Below are 17,107 nucleotides of genomic sequence, written 5' to 3' on the forward strand. Positions count from 1 at the left end.
CAGGAGGATAAGGTATTTAAGTTGCTACAATCTTTGTATGACCTCAAACAAGCTCCTAAGCAATAGCATGAGAAGTTCGATAGAACATTAACATTTGCGAGCTTTGTTGTAAAGGAAACTAATAGATGTGTGTATTATCATCATGGTGAGGATGGGGAAGTTATTCTACGCCTGTATGTTGATGACATCTTGATTTTTAGGACAAATGTTGATATGATTAATGAGATCAAATCATATCTATCTAGAAATTTTGATATGAAAGATCTGAGAGAGGCCGATGTGATCTTAGACATTAAGTTGATCAAAGGTGGGAATGAAATTACACTTTCGTAATCCCATTATGTGGAAAAGATTTTGAGCCGCTTTGGCTACATGGATAGCAAGATCGCTCCAACACCTTTTGATCATAACTTAATACTTCGAAAGAATAAAAGAATTGCTATGGATCAACTAAGATACCCTCAAATAATCGGATCACTCATGTACCTAGCTAGTACTATAAGGCCTGACTTCTTATTTGATGTGAGCAAATTGAGCCAGTTTACTTCTAATCCGAGTGATGATCATTGGCATGCGCTTGATCGAGTCATGCACTACTTGCTAGGTACTATGAATTTTAGACTTTACTATACTAGGTACTCATCAGTACTGGAGGGTTATAGTGATTCAAATTAGATATCTAATATTGATGAGATCAACTATAGAAGCAGAACTCACAACATTAGACACAGCCACTGTTGAGGCAGAATGACTGCGTGAGGTCTTGATTGATTTGCCAGTGGTTGAAAAACTGACAGCGGCTATCCTTATGAATTGTGATAATCAAACGATTATTGTCAAAGTGAATAGTTCTGAGGACAACATGAAATTCTCAAGACATGTAAAGAGAAGATTGAAATCTGTCAGAAAATTAAGAAACTCCGGAGTGATAGCATTGGATTATATCCAAACAAAATCTGTCAGAAAATTGAGAAACTCTAGAGTGATAGTATTGGATTATATTCAAATGACTAAAAACCTAATAGATCAATTTACAAAGGGACTATCACGAAATGTGATAGATAATGCATCAAAGGAGATGGTTATGAGACCCATATGAGTTATACAGTAGTAGTAACCCAACCTATGTGATCGGAGACCTCGTAAATTAGGACCTAGGAAGAACAAGCTATTGGTTAACTGAAGGAGAGTACCACATAACCCACTCGAGTAAAGATGCAATACTCTCAAAATCTGTAAGACAGGTTGATTATTGCCTTAATGTGTTCTGTTGGCATTAATTAGCAAAGATGCTAACCTACATAGTATTCTTGAAAGAACACACATATATAATAAACTCATGAAGTGACCATATGTAACACCCTAAAATTCAATACCAGCGGAGTAGCCTATTAGCAGTCAAGTATCAGTTATGACTTCAAGTGAAACTTGTTTGCACAAGACTTGCAATTAAAGGCTTAGTCCATTGTCCAAATTATGAATGAGTGTAGCTTGATGTTCTAAGTGAATGTTCAACTTAACAGCCCCAACTGAAACACTAGTTTATCAAACAGTATTGAGGAAAAGGAAAATCTTCGTGGGACTTTAAAATCTGGTGGGGAATTGTTAGAAGATATGTGCTTAGCCCATTATATTTGTATAATTTCAAATAAATCTCAAAGGTCCAATCATGTGAGGGGGACGTGTTTCTTTAGTCATACTTTGTTAGTGGACGTGGATGGAGACCAATTTAAAATGATTTATCTCCTCCGCCCACTTAGCATGAGTGGATGAGAGGACTAGAAGAACACATGCGCGCTCGCTCGCCTCGTCAGGCTAGGATGGGCCATGGCCAGGGCTGGGGCTAGGGCGGGGTGGAGGGCACGTGCGCATGACACCTGTGTGAATGGTTCGCCGAAATCGGGTCCAGTTGGTTGCGCAGGTCCGGCTTCCTTTTGCGGGTTTATTCCTTTTTTGCTGCGTGGGCAAATGGATAAATATATGAAAATTGTGTCGATCAAGACTCCGATCATGGTGGTGTAACTGACTTTGATCATGATGCATCTCAACTGTGCGACTCTCTCTATATATATATCTGCCAACCGCGTGCACAAAAGTGAGACGCGAGTTGCATATTCACAATTAGAGTTGTGCCAATTTCTCTCTGTTGCACTGTCGCATGTAGACTACTCCATCCTATTGCGCCAGCGTGAACCGACGAGTGGGAGAGTATGTCTTCGGAACCCGTCATTCTTGGGATCATGCACCGGAAGAGGGCAAATAAGGTTTTGGGGAAGTGCTCATCGTGACTACTCATGATCTGCTTCCTCTACATCATCGTGTGCTACTTCATCTATAGTGCCACCGTCGTCGTCGTCTGCTACATTGAGACCAACTTCGACTACTTCATCTTCGTCATCACCTACTGCATCGATATCACGGGGGCTTCTGCATCTCACGTCGTCATCGGGTATGTACACTATAATCCTACTCGAGTGTTTAATCGAGTGGACTAGTCGATATACTACTCGAGTGTTTTAGTCGATACATTTCTCGAGTGAGCTAGTAAAGATCTTTCTCAAGTATCTAGTCGAGGCTGATTAGGGTTGGTCGAATTCTAGTCGATTCTACTCGAATCTTGTCATGGCTCGTCCGAGCTAGTTGATAATTGATGCATCTATTCATATTTATGTTATATCAGGAATTGAATTAAATTAAATTTGAAAGTGTTATTTTTTCCAATAGAAACTTCAGATAAACACACAGACGCGCGCACACACACCATCTTATGCATGCATTCATACAATGCCTACTAAAGACCGAAGATGCAGAGCTTGAAGATTGACGAAATCACCACAGACACTTCGTTGTCAACGGGTACGTCACTTACCACTAAAAAATAATTATATTTGATGAAACACACAAGAAGCAAGGTTTAATTCTTGATGGATACAAGTACAACCAACTCTGGTAACTATCCATCTACTCTTTACTTACTTTCTTCGTCCTGTATCACCTTGTGAGTTGTGACTAATCACATATGATCTTTCAATTTAACTGTTTCCTATGAACTTATCCTTTTCCAAAAAAAATATTTGCATGCCCCTTTCTTCGTCCACGCCTTTCCTACAGAAATTGGGTGCTTGGCTTGGACCGATGCTTAAACCTGCAATAGCCAGATCTAAATTACAAGATAAATTCCAACCGAGTTGCTATTTGCCTCCCTACCCTATTATTCAGCGAAGAGACACAAAAAATTGCCTCCAACCGTTTCGCTACTCCTATCGCCACTTCTGGCACCTCGCCTCTGCCTTGTGCCACATCTGACGAAGGTCTCCCTCTTCCTCTCGCAATCGACCAACGACCACCAGAAAGTTGGCCCTTTCCCACCACCACAAGTGCGTTTCATCTTCCTCTTCCCGGGTCAATTTGAGGTTGTAGGTGCTCGAGTTAGCCGGATCTGAGAGAGAGAGAGAGAGAGAGAGAGAGAGAGAGAGAGAGAGAGAGAGAGAGACCAGAGAGGGAGACCACCGTAGCTCGCTGGCGTTGTGGTCCACCTTGAGCTCGCGCGTGCTGCCCTGCCGCCATCGAGATTGTGTGTGACCACTGCCTAGCATAGCCTCTACTTGCCGCGCCTCCTCGCTCGTCTACCACGCGAGGTGCTCTACAGGAGTGCCACAATAGGGGATGAGAGGTAGGGGCGGGAGTAGTGCGAGGTGACGACCGGTTTGGGGTGAGGAGCCATGGATTTTGGGAGGTGATTGTTACTGCTTGGGGGAGGGAAGGCCAGCGGAGAGATATAGATCTGGTGCTACGCTTCATATGCTTCATGTGATGCTTGGATACAGAGGCTAGGTGATATTGTTGCTTGTGCTTTGTATATGTGATGTTGTGCTCTCATTTTTGTTTCTCAATTGCGTGAGTATTGACCAATGGTATATAATTTTGCAATGCAAGAAGGGATAGCTATATGCAGCTATTGAGTGGCCAAAATCTTGATGGCAACCAATTTTGTGGTGACAGCTAATTTGCAAGTCCACACGTGGAACAAGGAGATGAGGGTGCAAGTTATGGAAGCTAAGCCACTTGTGAAAAGCAAGAAGAGAACAAAAAAATTTAGTGAAAAGGAGGACGCTCTTTTGGTGTCGGCATGGATGTTGTTCATGGCAATGAACAATTTCGTAGTACGTATTGGAAAAGAATTCGTGAGTATTTTCATGAGCATAAGGACTTTGAATCAGATCATTCTTCCAACTCTATCATGCCCGTTGGTCCACCATACTAGAGAGTGATATTAGATTTTGTGGATGGTATGCTCAGATTCAAAACAGGAGGCAAAGCAGGGTGTTCGAGCAAGATAAGGTATAAATGTTTCTTCTTTAGTTTAGTTGTAACCGTATATGATGCTAGTATGTTTGACAACACATATTCACTTGTGCAGATACTTCAAGCATGTGAATTGTACAAGGCAAAAGACAAGCAGGGTAGATCGTTCGGTTTGTTGCATTGTTGGAATATCTTGCAGCATGAGCAAAAGTGGAATGATAGATCTCTCAAAAGAGATAGAAGATATCCGCCAATGCAAGTCCAAAATCGTCTACTCCTAGAAGCAATGAAAGTCATCATGATGAAGGAGAGGGTCTTACTTCAGAGCCCGACGATGCAAGGCCACATGGTAAGAAGAAGGAGAAAGAACGACAACTTCTAGGTAAAAAATTGATTTCTCCTGAAGAGAACCTTTACATGGAAGCATTAGAAAATATATGGGCCAAGAAGAAAAAGGCCAAAGCCTTGAAAGAGATTAAGAAAAAAGAACACAATGATGAGATAATTGCATCGGAGAAGAAAAATTTTGAACTAAAGGAAATAGATCTAGAGTTAAGATAGAGGATAGAAGATGATAAAGTGATGAATATGAGCATTAGTGGTATGAGTGAGCGACAACAACAACTCTATATGAAGATGCAAGAGGAGATCATTGCTCGACGATTTGGCACATAGTCAGGTTGAGATGATTTATTATATGTGGTTTGTCATGTTCTTTTGTGTTCTCTTGTATGAATATGTTGTTGAATGAACTGTGCTTTAATAAGACAATACATATTAAATGCGTACTCTTGTTTAATACTGGTCTCTATGATATTGCTAGAGGTGCTCGATGAGATCTTCTCGAAGCTGAGAGTGAATTTTCTTATCTCTAATATTATGATGAACTTGAATGAATTCATGTAATTCACGCGCACGAACTGTCAAAGGTCTCACAACTTCTTCAACACCATCGTATTGGAAATCTTCAACTTCATCTTGCTCATCTTCAATAATCATGTTATGCATGATGACACAAGCTATCATGATTTCTCTGAGTGTGTGTTTATCCCAAAAACAGGCTGGTCCACGAACTATAGCAAAATGAGATTGTAGAACACCAAAGGCTCGTTGCATATTCTTTCTAACTGCTTCTTGTACCTTGGCAAAATATTTTCTCTTATTACCTCTTGGTGATGATATGGTCTTTACAAATGTAGCCCATTGAGGATAGATTCCATCTGCAAAGTAATACCTCATTGTATAATTATGACCATTAATGATATAATTAACTTTCAGATCTTTCCCTTCGGCTAACTTTGCAAATAAATGTGAACAGTGAAGAACATTGATATCATTGTGAGACCCTGGTAAACTAAAGAAAGCATGCTAAATCTAAAGGTCTTTAGAAGAAACAACTTCTATAATGATTGTGGGCTCATGCATATGGCTGGTATACTGATCTTGCCATGCTGCAGGGCAGTTTTTTCACTTCCAATACATACAATCTATGTGCCAAGCATTCCAAGAAAACCTCTTTACTTTCCTATTACAAGTAATCTAGTTGTATCATTCTTATTTGGAGATCTCAGGTACTCATCTCTGAAGACTTCAACAATAGCTCTAATAAACCTTCTGAGACTCTTTATAGTAGTACTTTCACCAATACGAACATACTGATCCGTATGGTTCGCTGGTACTCCATAAGCTATCAAGATGAGTGCTGCAGTAATCTTCTCCCAAGCAGATAACCTAAGGCGTCCACTTCGATCTCTTTAATCTTCTGCCAAGCAGATAACCTAAGGTGTCCACTTCAATCTCTTTTTTGCACAAAATAATACGAAAAAATAGAGAACGACCCATTCTAAACATGAGCAAAGAAAGAACAGTGAATAAACATGCATGAAGAAAGAGTATGAATTAACAAATAAGACAAACAAAAAAACTAGATTAACTACAAACCTGTGTCGAAAGAAAGTTGGGTCATATATAGGAGCATCCAAGAAATAGTCATTGTATAACCTCCAATGCTCGGCTTCTCTACCGCGGTGAATATACTGACATCTAGGCACATAATCGCGAAGCCGTGAAGCATTCATAAGTTAATATTATGTGTGCGCTTGATGTAGTGTACCAAGAATAAGTTCATCATCACCATCATTCGAGGATGATGATGAATCTAAGAGAGATCGATGACTTTTTTTTTGACAAGGAAAACATTTTTTGGTGACAAGGAAGACAGAACAAGACCAATGACCTGGTGTAGCAACCAGGTGAACATACATGTATATATATAAAGAGGTGAAAAATAACCGTTGAAATATATGCTGTTGGAATATAACCATTTGAAATATAGTCGTTGGAATATAGCCGTTCAAAATATAACCGTTAAAAAACTAGCTATTGCAAAACTAGTTATTCAAAATATAAACGTTCGAAGTAACGCTATTTAAAATAAATGGTTACTTAGGTAATAGCTATTGGCATATAGGGAGATAAATTTAGAATGTCGATTAGAGCAAACCGAAGAATAGAGAAATAAATATAAGTAAAGAGCTCTCTAATTAAGAAAATAGAAAATAGAGAGGTAGAAATAGCAACTCAGATGGAAGTTGCTGTAACACAAAGAGGCTCATCGCGCCATCAGACCATCCCGCTCGTCTCCAGACCAATCTCGTCCGTCCATCCGCCCACGGCTCGCCATCCGGACGCCCGCCGCCGCAACCCTAGATACTACGCTCTCTTCTCCCTCTCCCCCTCCCCTGCGCCGCCATAAATCCTCTGCTCTCTCCCTCCGTAAACCCCTCTTCCTCCGCCGGGCTGCTGTGCTGCCTTCGCGATCTCCTCTCCCCTCGCGCCAAAGTACGATCCCCCCAATCTATCCCGTGGAATCGCTTCTCCGATCCATTCGTGCCGGTAGCTCTCAATCTCGCTTATTATTTTTTCCGTCTTGTCGTCTGTGCAGATCTGAGTCTCGGATCGGGCGAAGCCGGCGCGAGTCCCGTCGACATGGCCCTTGTGAGTTCCCCCTGCTGTTTCGTTCGTTCTTGCTGATTCAGCGTTGTCGATGCACTTCCTCGGACGGATTCTCGGGTTTGGATGGCGCGTCCCGGTTGGTTAGCTTGATGTGATTTGCAATGCGGCTTGTTAGTTTGTGGCTGCGTCGCGTCTCTGCTGGATGTGATTTGCTAGTCTTTTTTTTTTTCAAGCAATCGATTTGCTAGTCATGGTATGGGCGTGTGGGGATTTGGGAGGTTTTCCTCATGTGATTGGGTATCAAGTTATTTAGATAGATCATCGACTTCGCTTTGGATTAGGCGTGTGCTCGTCTTTAGGAAGCCAAGACGAGACGATAGATCACCTGCTCTTTACCCTCGGAGCTCTGGTATGACATTCAGGGCCTGTTTGGAAAAGAGGTTTTGGGATCCAAATCCGTAGGATTTAGTATAAAATTGAACTAAATCCTCAAAATTCGTAGAGTAAACCTCCTCTTTCAAAACAGAGTTGCTGGATTACTAGTAAAATGACGGTTAGTGCACAATTAAGAAGGGCCACCTTGGTGATCATCGTATTTAAGTGACTACGGAAGTAAAGGAATGGCATGGTTCTTTAAGGAGTTCATCATGAAGGAGCCCAGTTGGCAATGAGCATAACAGAGGAATGTGAGGAATAGAAGTTGGGAGGTGCAATTTGTGAATTGTGGACTTGTGGTTCAATTGATACGTTAACAACAGTGTTACCTGGACACGCGTATCTGAAATTTTTTTGGTAGATACGCGTCAACTCGCGTCTGACACTGCGCGGTACGCATCAGACTCTTCTCCGCGGAGTCGCCACCTTCACTTCAGCCGATGGCAGCGGCAGGGGAGAGGAGGCGGAGGCCGCGGCCGCGGCGGGGGCAAGGGCGAGGGTGGGTAGGTGGTGGCTAGGGTGAGGAGAGGGAGTCGGGACTTGGGAGGGGCTGGAGGAGATGGAGTCAGGAGGGTATGTAGGGCATGAGACGGGCTGGATGGGCTGGGTGGGCTGGAAGTGGCAGCCCAATAGCTCATCTAATCCTTTTTTTTCATTTCATTTCTTTTCTTTTTTCTTATTAAACATAGGATGCATTTGCTAATACATCAGTCATGAATGTGAAAAAAATAGTAGTTGCAATGCAAAATTAGTTGCACAACATATTTTCTCTAATTTGAATTTCCAATTTTATTTTATTTTATAAATAAATAAATAAATAAATGCAAAATTAGTTATGTTTTAGATTGTACTACGATTACAATCTTGTTCCTTAGGTTGTATATCATTAGGCAAGGAATTCGTTAGGAGTTACGTTCATCCATAACACAATTGCAACTCAATATATTTTTATTTGTGTCTGCTTGTAACTCCCTGTCTCGTGAACTGTAACTCTACTATTTTTTGGATTGTAACTGAGGGTGACGCAACAATAACTAGAGTTGAGCCTATGTACATTATATGTATGTATGAAGAATCCCCGAGTCCCGTTTTTTAGAATTTGCCTAATCGGACACCCGCACCCAAGTCGGACTCTGATACCCGCACCCGTGTCTCTGTAACACTAGTTAACAGTCTTACAGTTTATTTTTCTAGTAAGCATCTAGTTTCTACTGCATAATTTGTAACATTTTCTTTTCATTTCTCTCTATTTGCACTTACCTTTACTTAGTTGAATTGGTAAACGGTATTGTTTAGTCATAATGTATATGACAAACACTCCTGCGTGTTCTAAGAAAAATGTTAATTTATCTACTATTTTAGCTGTCGGTAGCTTGTATGTGGCCATACTTGGTGGATTTTAGGAGCTATCTTTTTTACCTATGCTAGCAAAACATGCCTGTATTGTTGGTTATGCTTATGTTTCTGATTCATTCACTTCTATTGGATATTGGTGTAGATGTAATTATTGGATTGCATATGTAATATTAAATTTCTATACCAATGCAGGAATTTCATTTGTTAACTCGATATGTCTAATACCTATTGTTGCGTAGGTATTGCATTCTGGACCTGGAAACAAGAATGCTTTTAAGGCACTTATTGCTGCAGAATATAGTGGGGTCAAGGTTGAATTGGTTAAGAATTTCGACATGGGTGTCTCAAACAAAACCCCTGAATTTCTTAAGATGAACCCCCTTGGGAAGGTATACCAACTATATTTAGAAAATAGTTCATTATAGTGGTTCAGGAACTAATAACTCTTCTCAGGTGCCTGTTCTGGAGACTCCTGATGGTGCTGTTTTTGAGAGCAATGCTATTGCACGCTATGGTATATATAACTCCACAACTTTTCATTCCGAATCTTTCATGAGTTTCTACTGATGATCCAATGTCTCTGTTTTTCTTTAAGTTGCTCGCTTGAAGGATGACAACCCTCTTTTTGGGTCTTCTCCGATTGAACATGTGAGTGTTTTTATCAAATGCTAACATAGCTCAATAAGTTTTAGTGCTTATCCATTACTGGTTCCTGCAGGCCCATGTTGAGCAATGGATAGACTTCTCTGCCACAGAAGTTGATCCCGGTGTTGCACGGTGGCTGTACCCAAGGCTTGGTTATATTCCTTATGCTCATGTGGTAAGTTGTAGGATGGATAACTTAGATCTCACATTGTTGAACATCAACTAGCTATTGTCTAATTTCTTACCTGTGCAGACTGAGGAAACAGCTATTGCTTCATTGAAGAGATCGTTTGGTGCTCTGAACACACACCTTGCCTCAAACACATACCTTGTTGGGCATTCTGTCACTCTAGCTGACATTGTAATGACTTGCAACCTCTACCATGGATTTACACGGATCTTGACCAAGAGTTTCACATCTGAGTTCCCTCATGTTGAGAGATATTTCTGGACCATGGTTAACCAGCCTAACTTCAAGAAGGTCATGAGCGATGTCAAGCAGGCAGAGTCTGTACCTCCTGTTCAGAAAAAGGCAGCTCCTCCTAAGGAGCCAAAGGCAAAGGATGTCAAGAAAGAAGCCCCGAAGGAGGCCCCGAAGCCAAAAGTGATTGAGGCACCAGATGAAGAGGAAGCGCCAAAGCCAAAGCCGAAGAATCCTCTTGACTTGCTGCCACCAAGCAAGATGATCCTTGACGAGTGGAAGAGGCTATACTCAAACACAAAGACCAACTTCCGGGAGGTTGCTATCAAAGGTATCATCTCCGTTTCTTCAATGATATCAAAAATATATTCGGTTATTCCCTTGCAATTGTTAACTGTGAGTGGCTGGAATTAGAAGTCTGGGTTTCATAATATATCGATGCTACCTAGACACTAACTTGGGTGTCCTCTTCCGACTTGAATGCTTCTTCCTTACCAAATTTGGGCATGTCATAATATTTTTTAGAATAGATGGTAATATAAATGTTACTAGTTGTAGTTGAGTCAACCACAGATAACCACAAAATATTTATGCCAACCCAAACTAAGTTACAAAGTAAGTGGATCTGATTTCCAGTTGGACTTGAGAGTCTCCCGTTCCAGTTTCGTGCTCATTTCTGTAACACCTTGCCCCCCCAGTGTTCCCCAGCTAGCCTTACCATACCCTCCCAAATGGTTAGCATTACCTGGTTCTGTCTCCCTCTTTGTCCTGGTCTACATTGCTTCTTACTGCAAAGGTAGCAGTACTTTCCCCCCAAAAGTGTGCACACTTCTCCATGCTTTTTTAAAAAGGGATTTCGAAATATCAAGACCTTTTTCTAGTTAACAATAGCTACATGCCATGTTAGCTTTAATCAGTGGAATACTATAATAATATTCTAGTTTGCCACAATAGTTTATGATAATTTGAGTAAATTAGTTAGATGAATGAGCTTCATTCCTTATTCTCAAAATTTCAACCAAAACTTATTTGCTGCCTATGTTTCAGGTTTCTGGGACATGTATGACCCAGAGGGTTACTCTCTGTGGTTCTGCGACTACAAGTACAACGACGAGAACACCGTGTCATTTGTGACAATGAACAAGGTTGGTGGGTTCTTGCAGCGGATGGATCTGTGCCGCAAGTATGCCTTCGGCAAGATGCTTGTGATCGGCTCTGAGCCCCCTTTCAAGGTGAAGGGGCTCTGGCTCTTCCGTGGCCAGGACATTCCCAAATTTGTCATGGACGAGGTATATGACATGGAGCTCTACGAGTGGACCAAGGTTGACATCTCCGACGAGGCCCAGAAGGAGCGCGTCAACACCATGATCGAGGACCAGGAGCCGTTCGAGGGTGAGGCCTTGCTTGATGCGAAATGCTTTAAGTGAGTGCGTTTTCCTGGAGGCAGAACTATTTAGGCCTTGAATCGATGTTTATGGAAGATTTTGTTTGTTACTTGTGTCTATGTTGTCCTGGTATACCCCGCGAACTGGTTGAAATTTGTGCTGTGATGAGAATTTTGGCTATCTTGTTTTCTTATCTCTGTCTCCATTTTTCCAGTCAACAATTTTAGTCCTGTTTCTCACACGATTTTATGTGATTAAAGGTGGGACTAGCCGACTAGTAGTGCTTGTCTGTAACACGCTAGAATTTGCAAGGCAGCTAGCACGTCTTTAGTCCGTGCTAGTTTTGTCTTCAAACTTCTCAGATTGGAGATTAAAGAATTATTTTGAAAGCTCAGGTGTACAATGGAGGGGGAGTAGGCATCTGGGTCCAAGCCCGGTGAGGGGGAGTAGGCATCGGGTCCGAGCCCGGTGGGTCGCTGATACGTGGGTTTCACATGTCAGCGTTTCCCGTGAGCGTGGTGCTTGGTTGAACCCTCGATTAGTTGAGCAAGCACTCGGTCCTTGTAGACTAGAGATTTTCATGCTTTCAAACAAAAAATTTCAGTTTAATCAGATCTTACCCAAAACGTAAGTATCTGTGACTGGAGTAAGTAGCTCCACGATAACGTATTTGTGAAACTGAATTAATTGTGCCACAGAAGTCAGGTGAAATTACACGACAGGAATGGCCACAAAAGCATCTTGAAACGATTTCTTTCCTACAAATAATCCCATAGAGATGGAGATAGCACCAAATTTGCTGACATCTGGTGTCGAAAAATATTAATAACATCATTGCCCCTACCACCAAAGTATAGTGTACAGTGATGGGAACCATGATACAGCTTCTACAGAAAGGAATACACCAAGGAACAAAAGGTGAATTCCTGCATGGTCACCCTGCTATAGCGTATTAGGCTGCATGTATGGGTCCTAAGAAGATATCCACTGTTCCACACCAATCTCACATCCCCTGCAATTAATTAGCTGAGCATATTATCTTTCATTATACACCGACTCGAGTTCTTGCGATGGGTCAAAAACTCAAAGTTGAAGCCTCACGCAAAATGAATTTGTATACGGTTCAGTGAGGGCTGCACATGTCCATCGAGAAACATACAACACCTTTGAGCAGGATCAACTGTAAAGAAAAGACAAACTTGTCAACAAACAGTTCATACTGAAGCACTAACTCTAGCAGTCGAGTGAAGATTGCACAATGGTGGACAACTTGCAAACACTACATATACATTGCAAATGAGAACCAAAAGTCCAAGAGCAACATGATTTATATTTTTGTGAACTTTAGAGGGCACAGGAAAAGAAACCTAAAATGGCCATTCCAATTAAATAAACCAATACAAATAAGCAACGCTTGGTGTGTGTGTGTGTGTGTGTGTGTGTGTGAGAGAGAGAGAGAGAGAGAGAGAGAGAGAGAGAGAGTACCATATGTTCATGTGGGCAGAAGCTTAGAAGTCATATTTTGTCCGTCCACTCTTCAAGATTAGGCAAAGCGTATCAGATAGCATAGAGGTTGAGTTATAGAAATTCCATGCCTCAAGCATCAAACGCTTCCTAGAACCTTTGAAATGCACAACCTGAAAATATTAAGTCAAGAATCAATCTGTGCGTGCCTCATAGTTACAAAACAAGTACGAGTATGATAGAAATGTGCATATTTATCAAACTAACATGATCCACGGTGTGCTACTTAAAAATCTGTATGTGTAAAACTGACGGAGTGGTCATCGATGGGAAGCATAGTCTGTCGATAACAAAAGGAACTATTACTAATTCACTATGCTCAGTACTAATGCAGTCTCAAGAAAGTAATTAAATCATAATGCCATAGATCCATGAAACAGAAAGTTGAAACAAATTATCCTATTGTTCATACTCGTTTATATAGAATCATGTGAAACAAAAAGGTTGCTAAAATAATTTATTGATGTCTGACCAAAACAATTTCCATGAAGAAAAAGAGAAGAACTTGGAACAGGTAAGTTCCTTACAAGTAAGAAAAATGTTATACCTTCACATCCAAGGGCATACCATGAAACTGTCCAGCGCCTTCAGGTGGAGTCCAGTTATAAATAGCACAAGGCAAAAAGACAACCGACGCTCCATTGACTTCACCTGTAAACGCCTCATGCTTAGAAAATTTGCCAAAAGCCGATGGTAGATGAGACTTCACAACCCATGCCAGGGCTAATTGATCGCCAAGCATGTGTGAAGCCTTCATATATTTCAAGCTGTAAGCTTCAAGGACTTGTTTAAAGAATTCCACAGCTCTGAAATAAAGAAGAAATAAAGGCTATTTTAAATATTGCCGACTTTTTATGCTACAATCTGTTCAATAGCTGTAAACTTACTTAGAGATGCCATCCCTGGTCCCTCTTATCGCTATGAACCCAGAATTTAAAGGTTGACCTTTGTTATTACGAAAAGTAAGAGCCAGGTGACAATGGGGATATTTCTTGAATATATGTCCAAGATCGTCAACCACTGCTATATCGGAATCAGTTAAAACAAAATGATTGAAATCCTCCACCCTCTCAACCTCCACAAGCTTTTGCTCCAGAAATGCCTGATAGAGGGAAAAGAAACATAAACACACCACTCTTTCAGTAGAAAATAATGAATAAAGATGACTTTTGGGTGATAGTAATAATATTTAGATCACAAAAGTGGGTTTTGAGGAAACATATGCGGAAAAAATAAGATATTTGTTCAAGTGAAGCTTATAGACTTACAATGTAGGACTTGATTCTTTGAAGCATCAAATTTCCTCTAGAATAATTTCCATCAATAGGCAATAGTGTAGCACTCCCTTGAGTTATTGAGAGTTTTGAATTAGGATCAGTCAATATGATCACATTGCTTCTTGGCATTGACACCTGCAGGGTTCTACAGATAGGATCAGGTGTTAAACAACCACCATTACTAGTGTTGATAGAGATCATGAGGCACACTGTATTTGTTAAGTTTCAATTTAGATGCAAAAGGCTATTTGCTATGGCGCTTAATGACATTGTAGACAAATACATGGTTTCTAAAGAAGGTTATGGTAGTGATGTTAGTACTTCCATTCAGACAGTGTTGGTTATATTCCTTTTCTCTTACCTCCAAAAAAATACTCTCACCAACACCAAGAGGGAGAAAGTAGCACTACGATTGTAATTCTAACAGATGGGGGTCTTTGCTATCAACCATTCACAGCATGCAAAATACATTATTCGAAACGTCTAGTTGAAATATTGGTTATCAGTTATCACACGAACAAAAGAGAGGAAGTAGAGATTCAACTGTAATTATAATGGATGGAGGTGTTTGCTATCTATTATTCACAACATGCCATCAGTTATTAAATTACTGGTCATCAAAACATTTTTGCTAAAGTATTAAATCACTGGTCATCAGTTATCACACAAATGAAAGGAAAGGGAACAGGTACCTGTATGAAACTGATGAAAGTGTAGAGAATGGCCATGGACCTTTCAATCTTGCCATAAGAATGGTTTCCGACTGTTACAGCGTCAGATGACACTTTGCCATCTCCAGCTGGTTCAGAACTGTAAGTTGTGAATACCGTAACAAAAGAAATATGTTCTCTAGAATAATTTCCTGCACTCGATATGCCAATCTTATTCAGAGCTTTAAGTCCTGAGGAAAATGAGCAAAACATCATCAGTCACATGAAATCAGACACTAGGTCCTGTTGTGCTTACAATGTAGAGGTATCCATTGGAGATAGCCGGAGCCCAAAAGCCAACCTACGACTATTAAGGTCCAGTTTAGCAGAGCTCCAACTCCAAAAATTCTTGGAGCTGGGTATTCCTAGCTTCAAAAATTCGTGAAGCTGGAGCTGTAGGTATATTGAGGATATTTAGATGAGCCATCTTAATTCTATTTTAGATTAAAAACTGATACTTAAACCACTTTATTTTAACATACAATCTCAAAATCTGACGTGGAGCTGGAAGATAGAGCTCTGCCAAACAAGGTCTAAATAAAGATTACAGAACATCATATACTATAATTGAAAATACAACTGTTGGAGATCTAAGTGCAACGAAAACACTAGATTTATTTGAAACATGTTCTTCAAAGTCAAAGATGTCTCTCCTTTATAATCTGCTAATGTTTTCCATCCAATGCATTAGAGATGTTCAATTTTCTGCTCGTGATGCACAGATTCCGTGTTATCAATGTTTGTCATCCAGGTTTTACAACCCTAAGCCTATCACAACCAAACAAGGTTCCAATTTGTTAGGCTCTAAATCCAGTTTAATGAAATCTAAGTTTACAGTGGAAGAGCAACATTGGAGCAAGAATGTACATGCATCGCCATTCCTATTAAACCCTAAGTATTAATGTGTAACATACTTGACCCATTCTTGATTCAAGAACCGAGAAAACTTCTACAAAAAATTTAGCAATGATGGTACAATAACTCATTTCCGAAGCATAAGGACTGGCCGAGTTAATTTGCAACATTTACTAATAATTTTATGATGTTCGCTCTACTATAAGCAATTTATAGTTGGAAACATTTAACTTTAGCTATTATGTACTTTAACATTTTTGTTGGACAATGCAATGTTAAACCCGTACCCCTACTACAAAAATTGTAGCTCTACCACAGTGATTTTGATAACGGCCTGTATGGATAGGGAGGAATTGAGCTCCAAATCCTTGGTATTCAGTTCAAACTCGAACGCAATCCTCCCTATCAGACAGATAGGCCCTTGGCCTAAGATCCAAACAACCCCCTACAAAGGCCGCTAAACTCAACATGAATGGAGCTTGCCGGAGGGAGAGGAGAGAAGAGACCTAGGCACTGGAGGCGGTCAGGGCGGCCCTGTCCGGCGGCGGGGCCGAGGACGAGTCGATCAGGACGCTTCGGCGCGGCGGGAGGAGGCAGGCACAGGCCCCTCTCCGGTGCCCACAGGTGCAGCCTGGACACTGGCACAGATTGGATCGTCAGGGGCGCCCCATTGCAACATGCTTGCGGGAATTGAGAGGGCAAGGGTCGCACCGGAGTAAATGAGCGGGACGAGGAGGAGGAGGAACAGCGGGCGGAGGGGGATGGCGCGGATTCGGGGCCTCGGTGTCGCCATGGAAGCGGAGGAGGAGGACGAGAGCCGAGCCCCTTTCCCGTCGGCGGCGGCAGGCAAATGACGAGCGTATTGCAGTTCAACGCCGTTACTTCCGCGGAAATCGTATTTCTGTCCTCTGCTTCGGGGGCCTCCTTTCATTTTGGTCCCTGTGAACTTGTGAAGTGTCTCATGAAGGTACTAATTTACCTGTTTTACTAAACGGTGGATTTTGTTAGACATAGGCAACTTCCTAACGCATATCATTTCTACCCTTATAACAGTACTTAGGATGGTGTATTTATCTTCTTAAACAATAATGCCCTAGTTGTGGTTTGTTTAGCGCATGAGTACTGCTGTTCCTCTCCTCCGCGGCAAGCGCGCGCAAACGCGGCGGCAGAAGCCCCTGGCCGGTGGCGCAACCCCCGCAGCGCGGCCATTCGGTTCCGCCCCAACCCCACGCGCCCCCT

General features: G+C 41.4%; 2 protein-coding genes across 5 annotated transcripts; one reads left to right on the forward strand and one right to left on the reverse strand.

Annotated features, from left to right (window-relative positions):
- Positions 1-6,919: 6,919 nt before the first annotated feature.
- LOC133883554 (elongation factor 1-gamma 3) lies at positions 6,920-11,695 on the forward strand. Its single transcript, XM_062322906.1, has 8 exons — positions 6,920-7,146; positions 7,250-7,302; positions 9,291-9,440; positions 9,505-9,565; positions 9,647-9,699; positions 9,770-9,871; positions 9,950-10,448; positions 11,165-11,695. Exons 2-8 carry the CDS (start codon positions 7,294-7,296, stop codon positions 11,542-11,544), a joined length of 1,254 nt encoding a protein of 417 aa, XP_062178890.1. The 5' UTR covers positions 6,920-7,146; positions 7,250-7,293; the 3' UTR covers positions 11,545-11,695.
- A 542-nt stretch (positions 11,696-12,237) lies between these two features.
- LOC133883667 (uncharacterized) lies at positions 12,238-16,756 on the reverse strand. 4 transcript variants are annotated; one of them, XR_009902936.1, is made up of 9 exons: positions 16,580-16,756; positions 16,375-16,506; positions 14,996-15,204; positions 14,295-14,438; positions 13,914-14,128; positions 13,574-13,832; positions 12,988-13,139; positions 12,604-12,682; positions 12,238-12,514 (listed from the first exon to the last, which is right to left on the reverse strand). XR_009902936.1 is itself a non-coding variant. In XM_062323038.1 (8 exons), exons 1-7 carry the CDS (start codon positions 16,659-16,661, stop codon positions 13,011-13,013), a joined length of 1,170 nt encoding a protein of 389 aa, XP_062179022.1. In that variant the 5' UTR covers positions 16,662-16,756; the 3' UTR covers positions 12,238-12,514; positions 12,988-13,010. The 4 variants fall into 4 exon arrangements, 2 of the variants coding, with proteins under 2 accessions (XP_062179022.1, XP_062179021.1); XR_009902937.1 differs by having other exon boundaries at positions 12,238-12,682; positions 13,594-13,832; XM_062323038.1 differs by lacking the exon at positions 12,604-12,682.
- Positions 16,757-17,107: the final 351 nt, after the last annotated feature.

The sequence above is a fragment of the Phragmites australis genome, chromosome 10 (genome assembly GCF_958298935.1).
Source record: "Phragmites australis chromosome 10, lpPhrAust1.1, whole genome shotgun sequence".
Classification (NCBI taxonomy): domain Eukaryota; kingdom Viridiplantae; phylum Streptophyta; class Magnoliopsida; order Poales; family Poaceae; genus Phragmites; species Phragmites australis.

Bases quoted from the DNA above. Each gene is read 5' to 3' on its own strand.
- LOC133883554 (XM_062322906.1), top strand. The intron at 9,566-9,646 runs GTATATATAACT...TTTTTCTTTAAG, and splicing joins CAATGCTATTGCACGCTATG to TTGCTCGCTTGAAGGATGAC. The intron at 10,449-11,164 runs GTATCATCTCCG...CCTATGTTTCAG, and splicing joins CCGGGAGGTTGCTATCAAAG to GTTTCTGGGACATGTATGAC.
- LOC133883667 (XM_062323038.1), bottom strand. From the start codon at position 16,661: ATGGCGACACCGAGGCCCCGAATCCGCGCCATCCCCCTCCGCCCGCTG. The intron at 16,507-16,579 runs GTGCGACCCTTG...AATCTGTGCCAG, and splicing joins CGTCCCGCTCATTTACTCCG to TGTCCAGGCTGCACCTGTGG. The intron at 13,833-13,913 runs GTAAGTTTACAG...TCTTTATTTCAG, and splicing joins ACCAGGGATGGCATCTCTAA to AGCTGTGGAATTCTTTAAAC.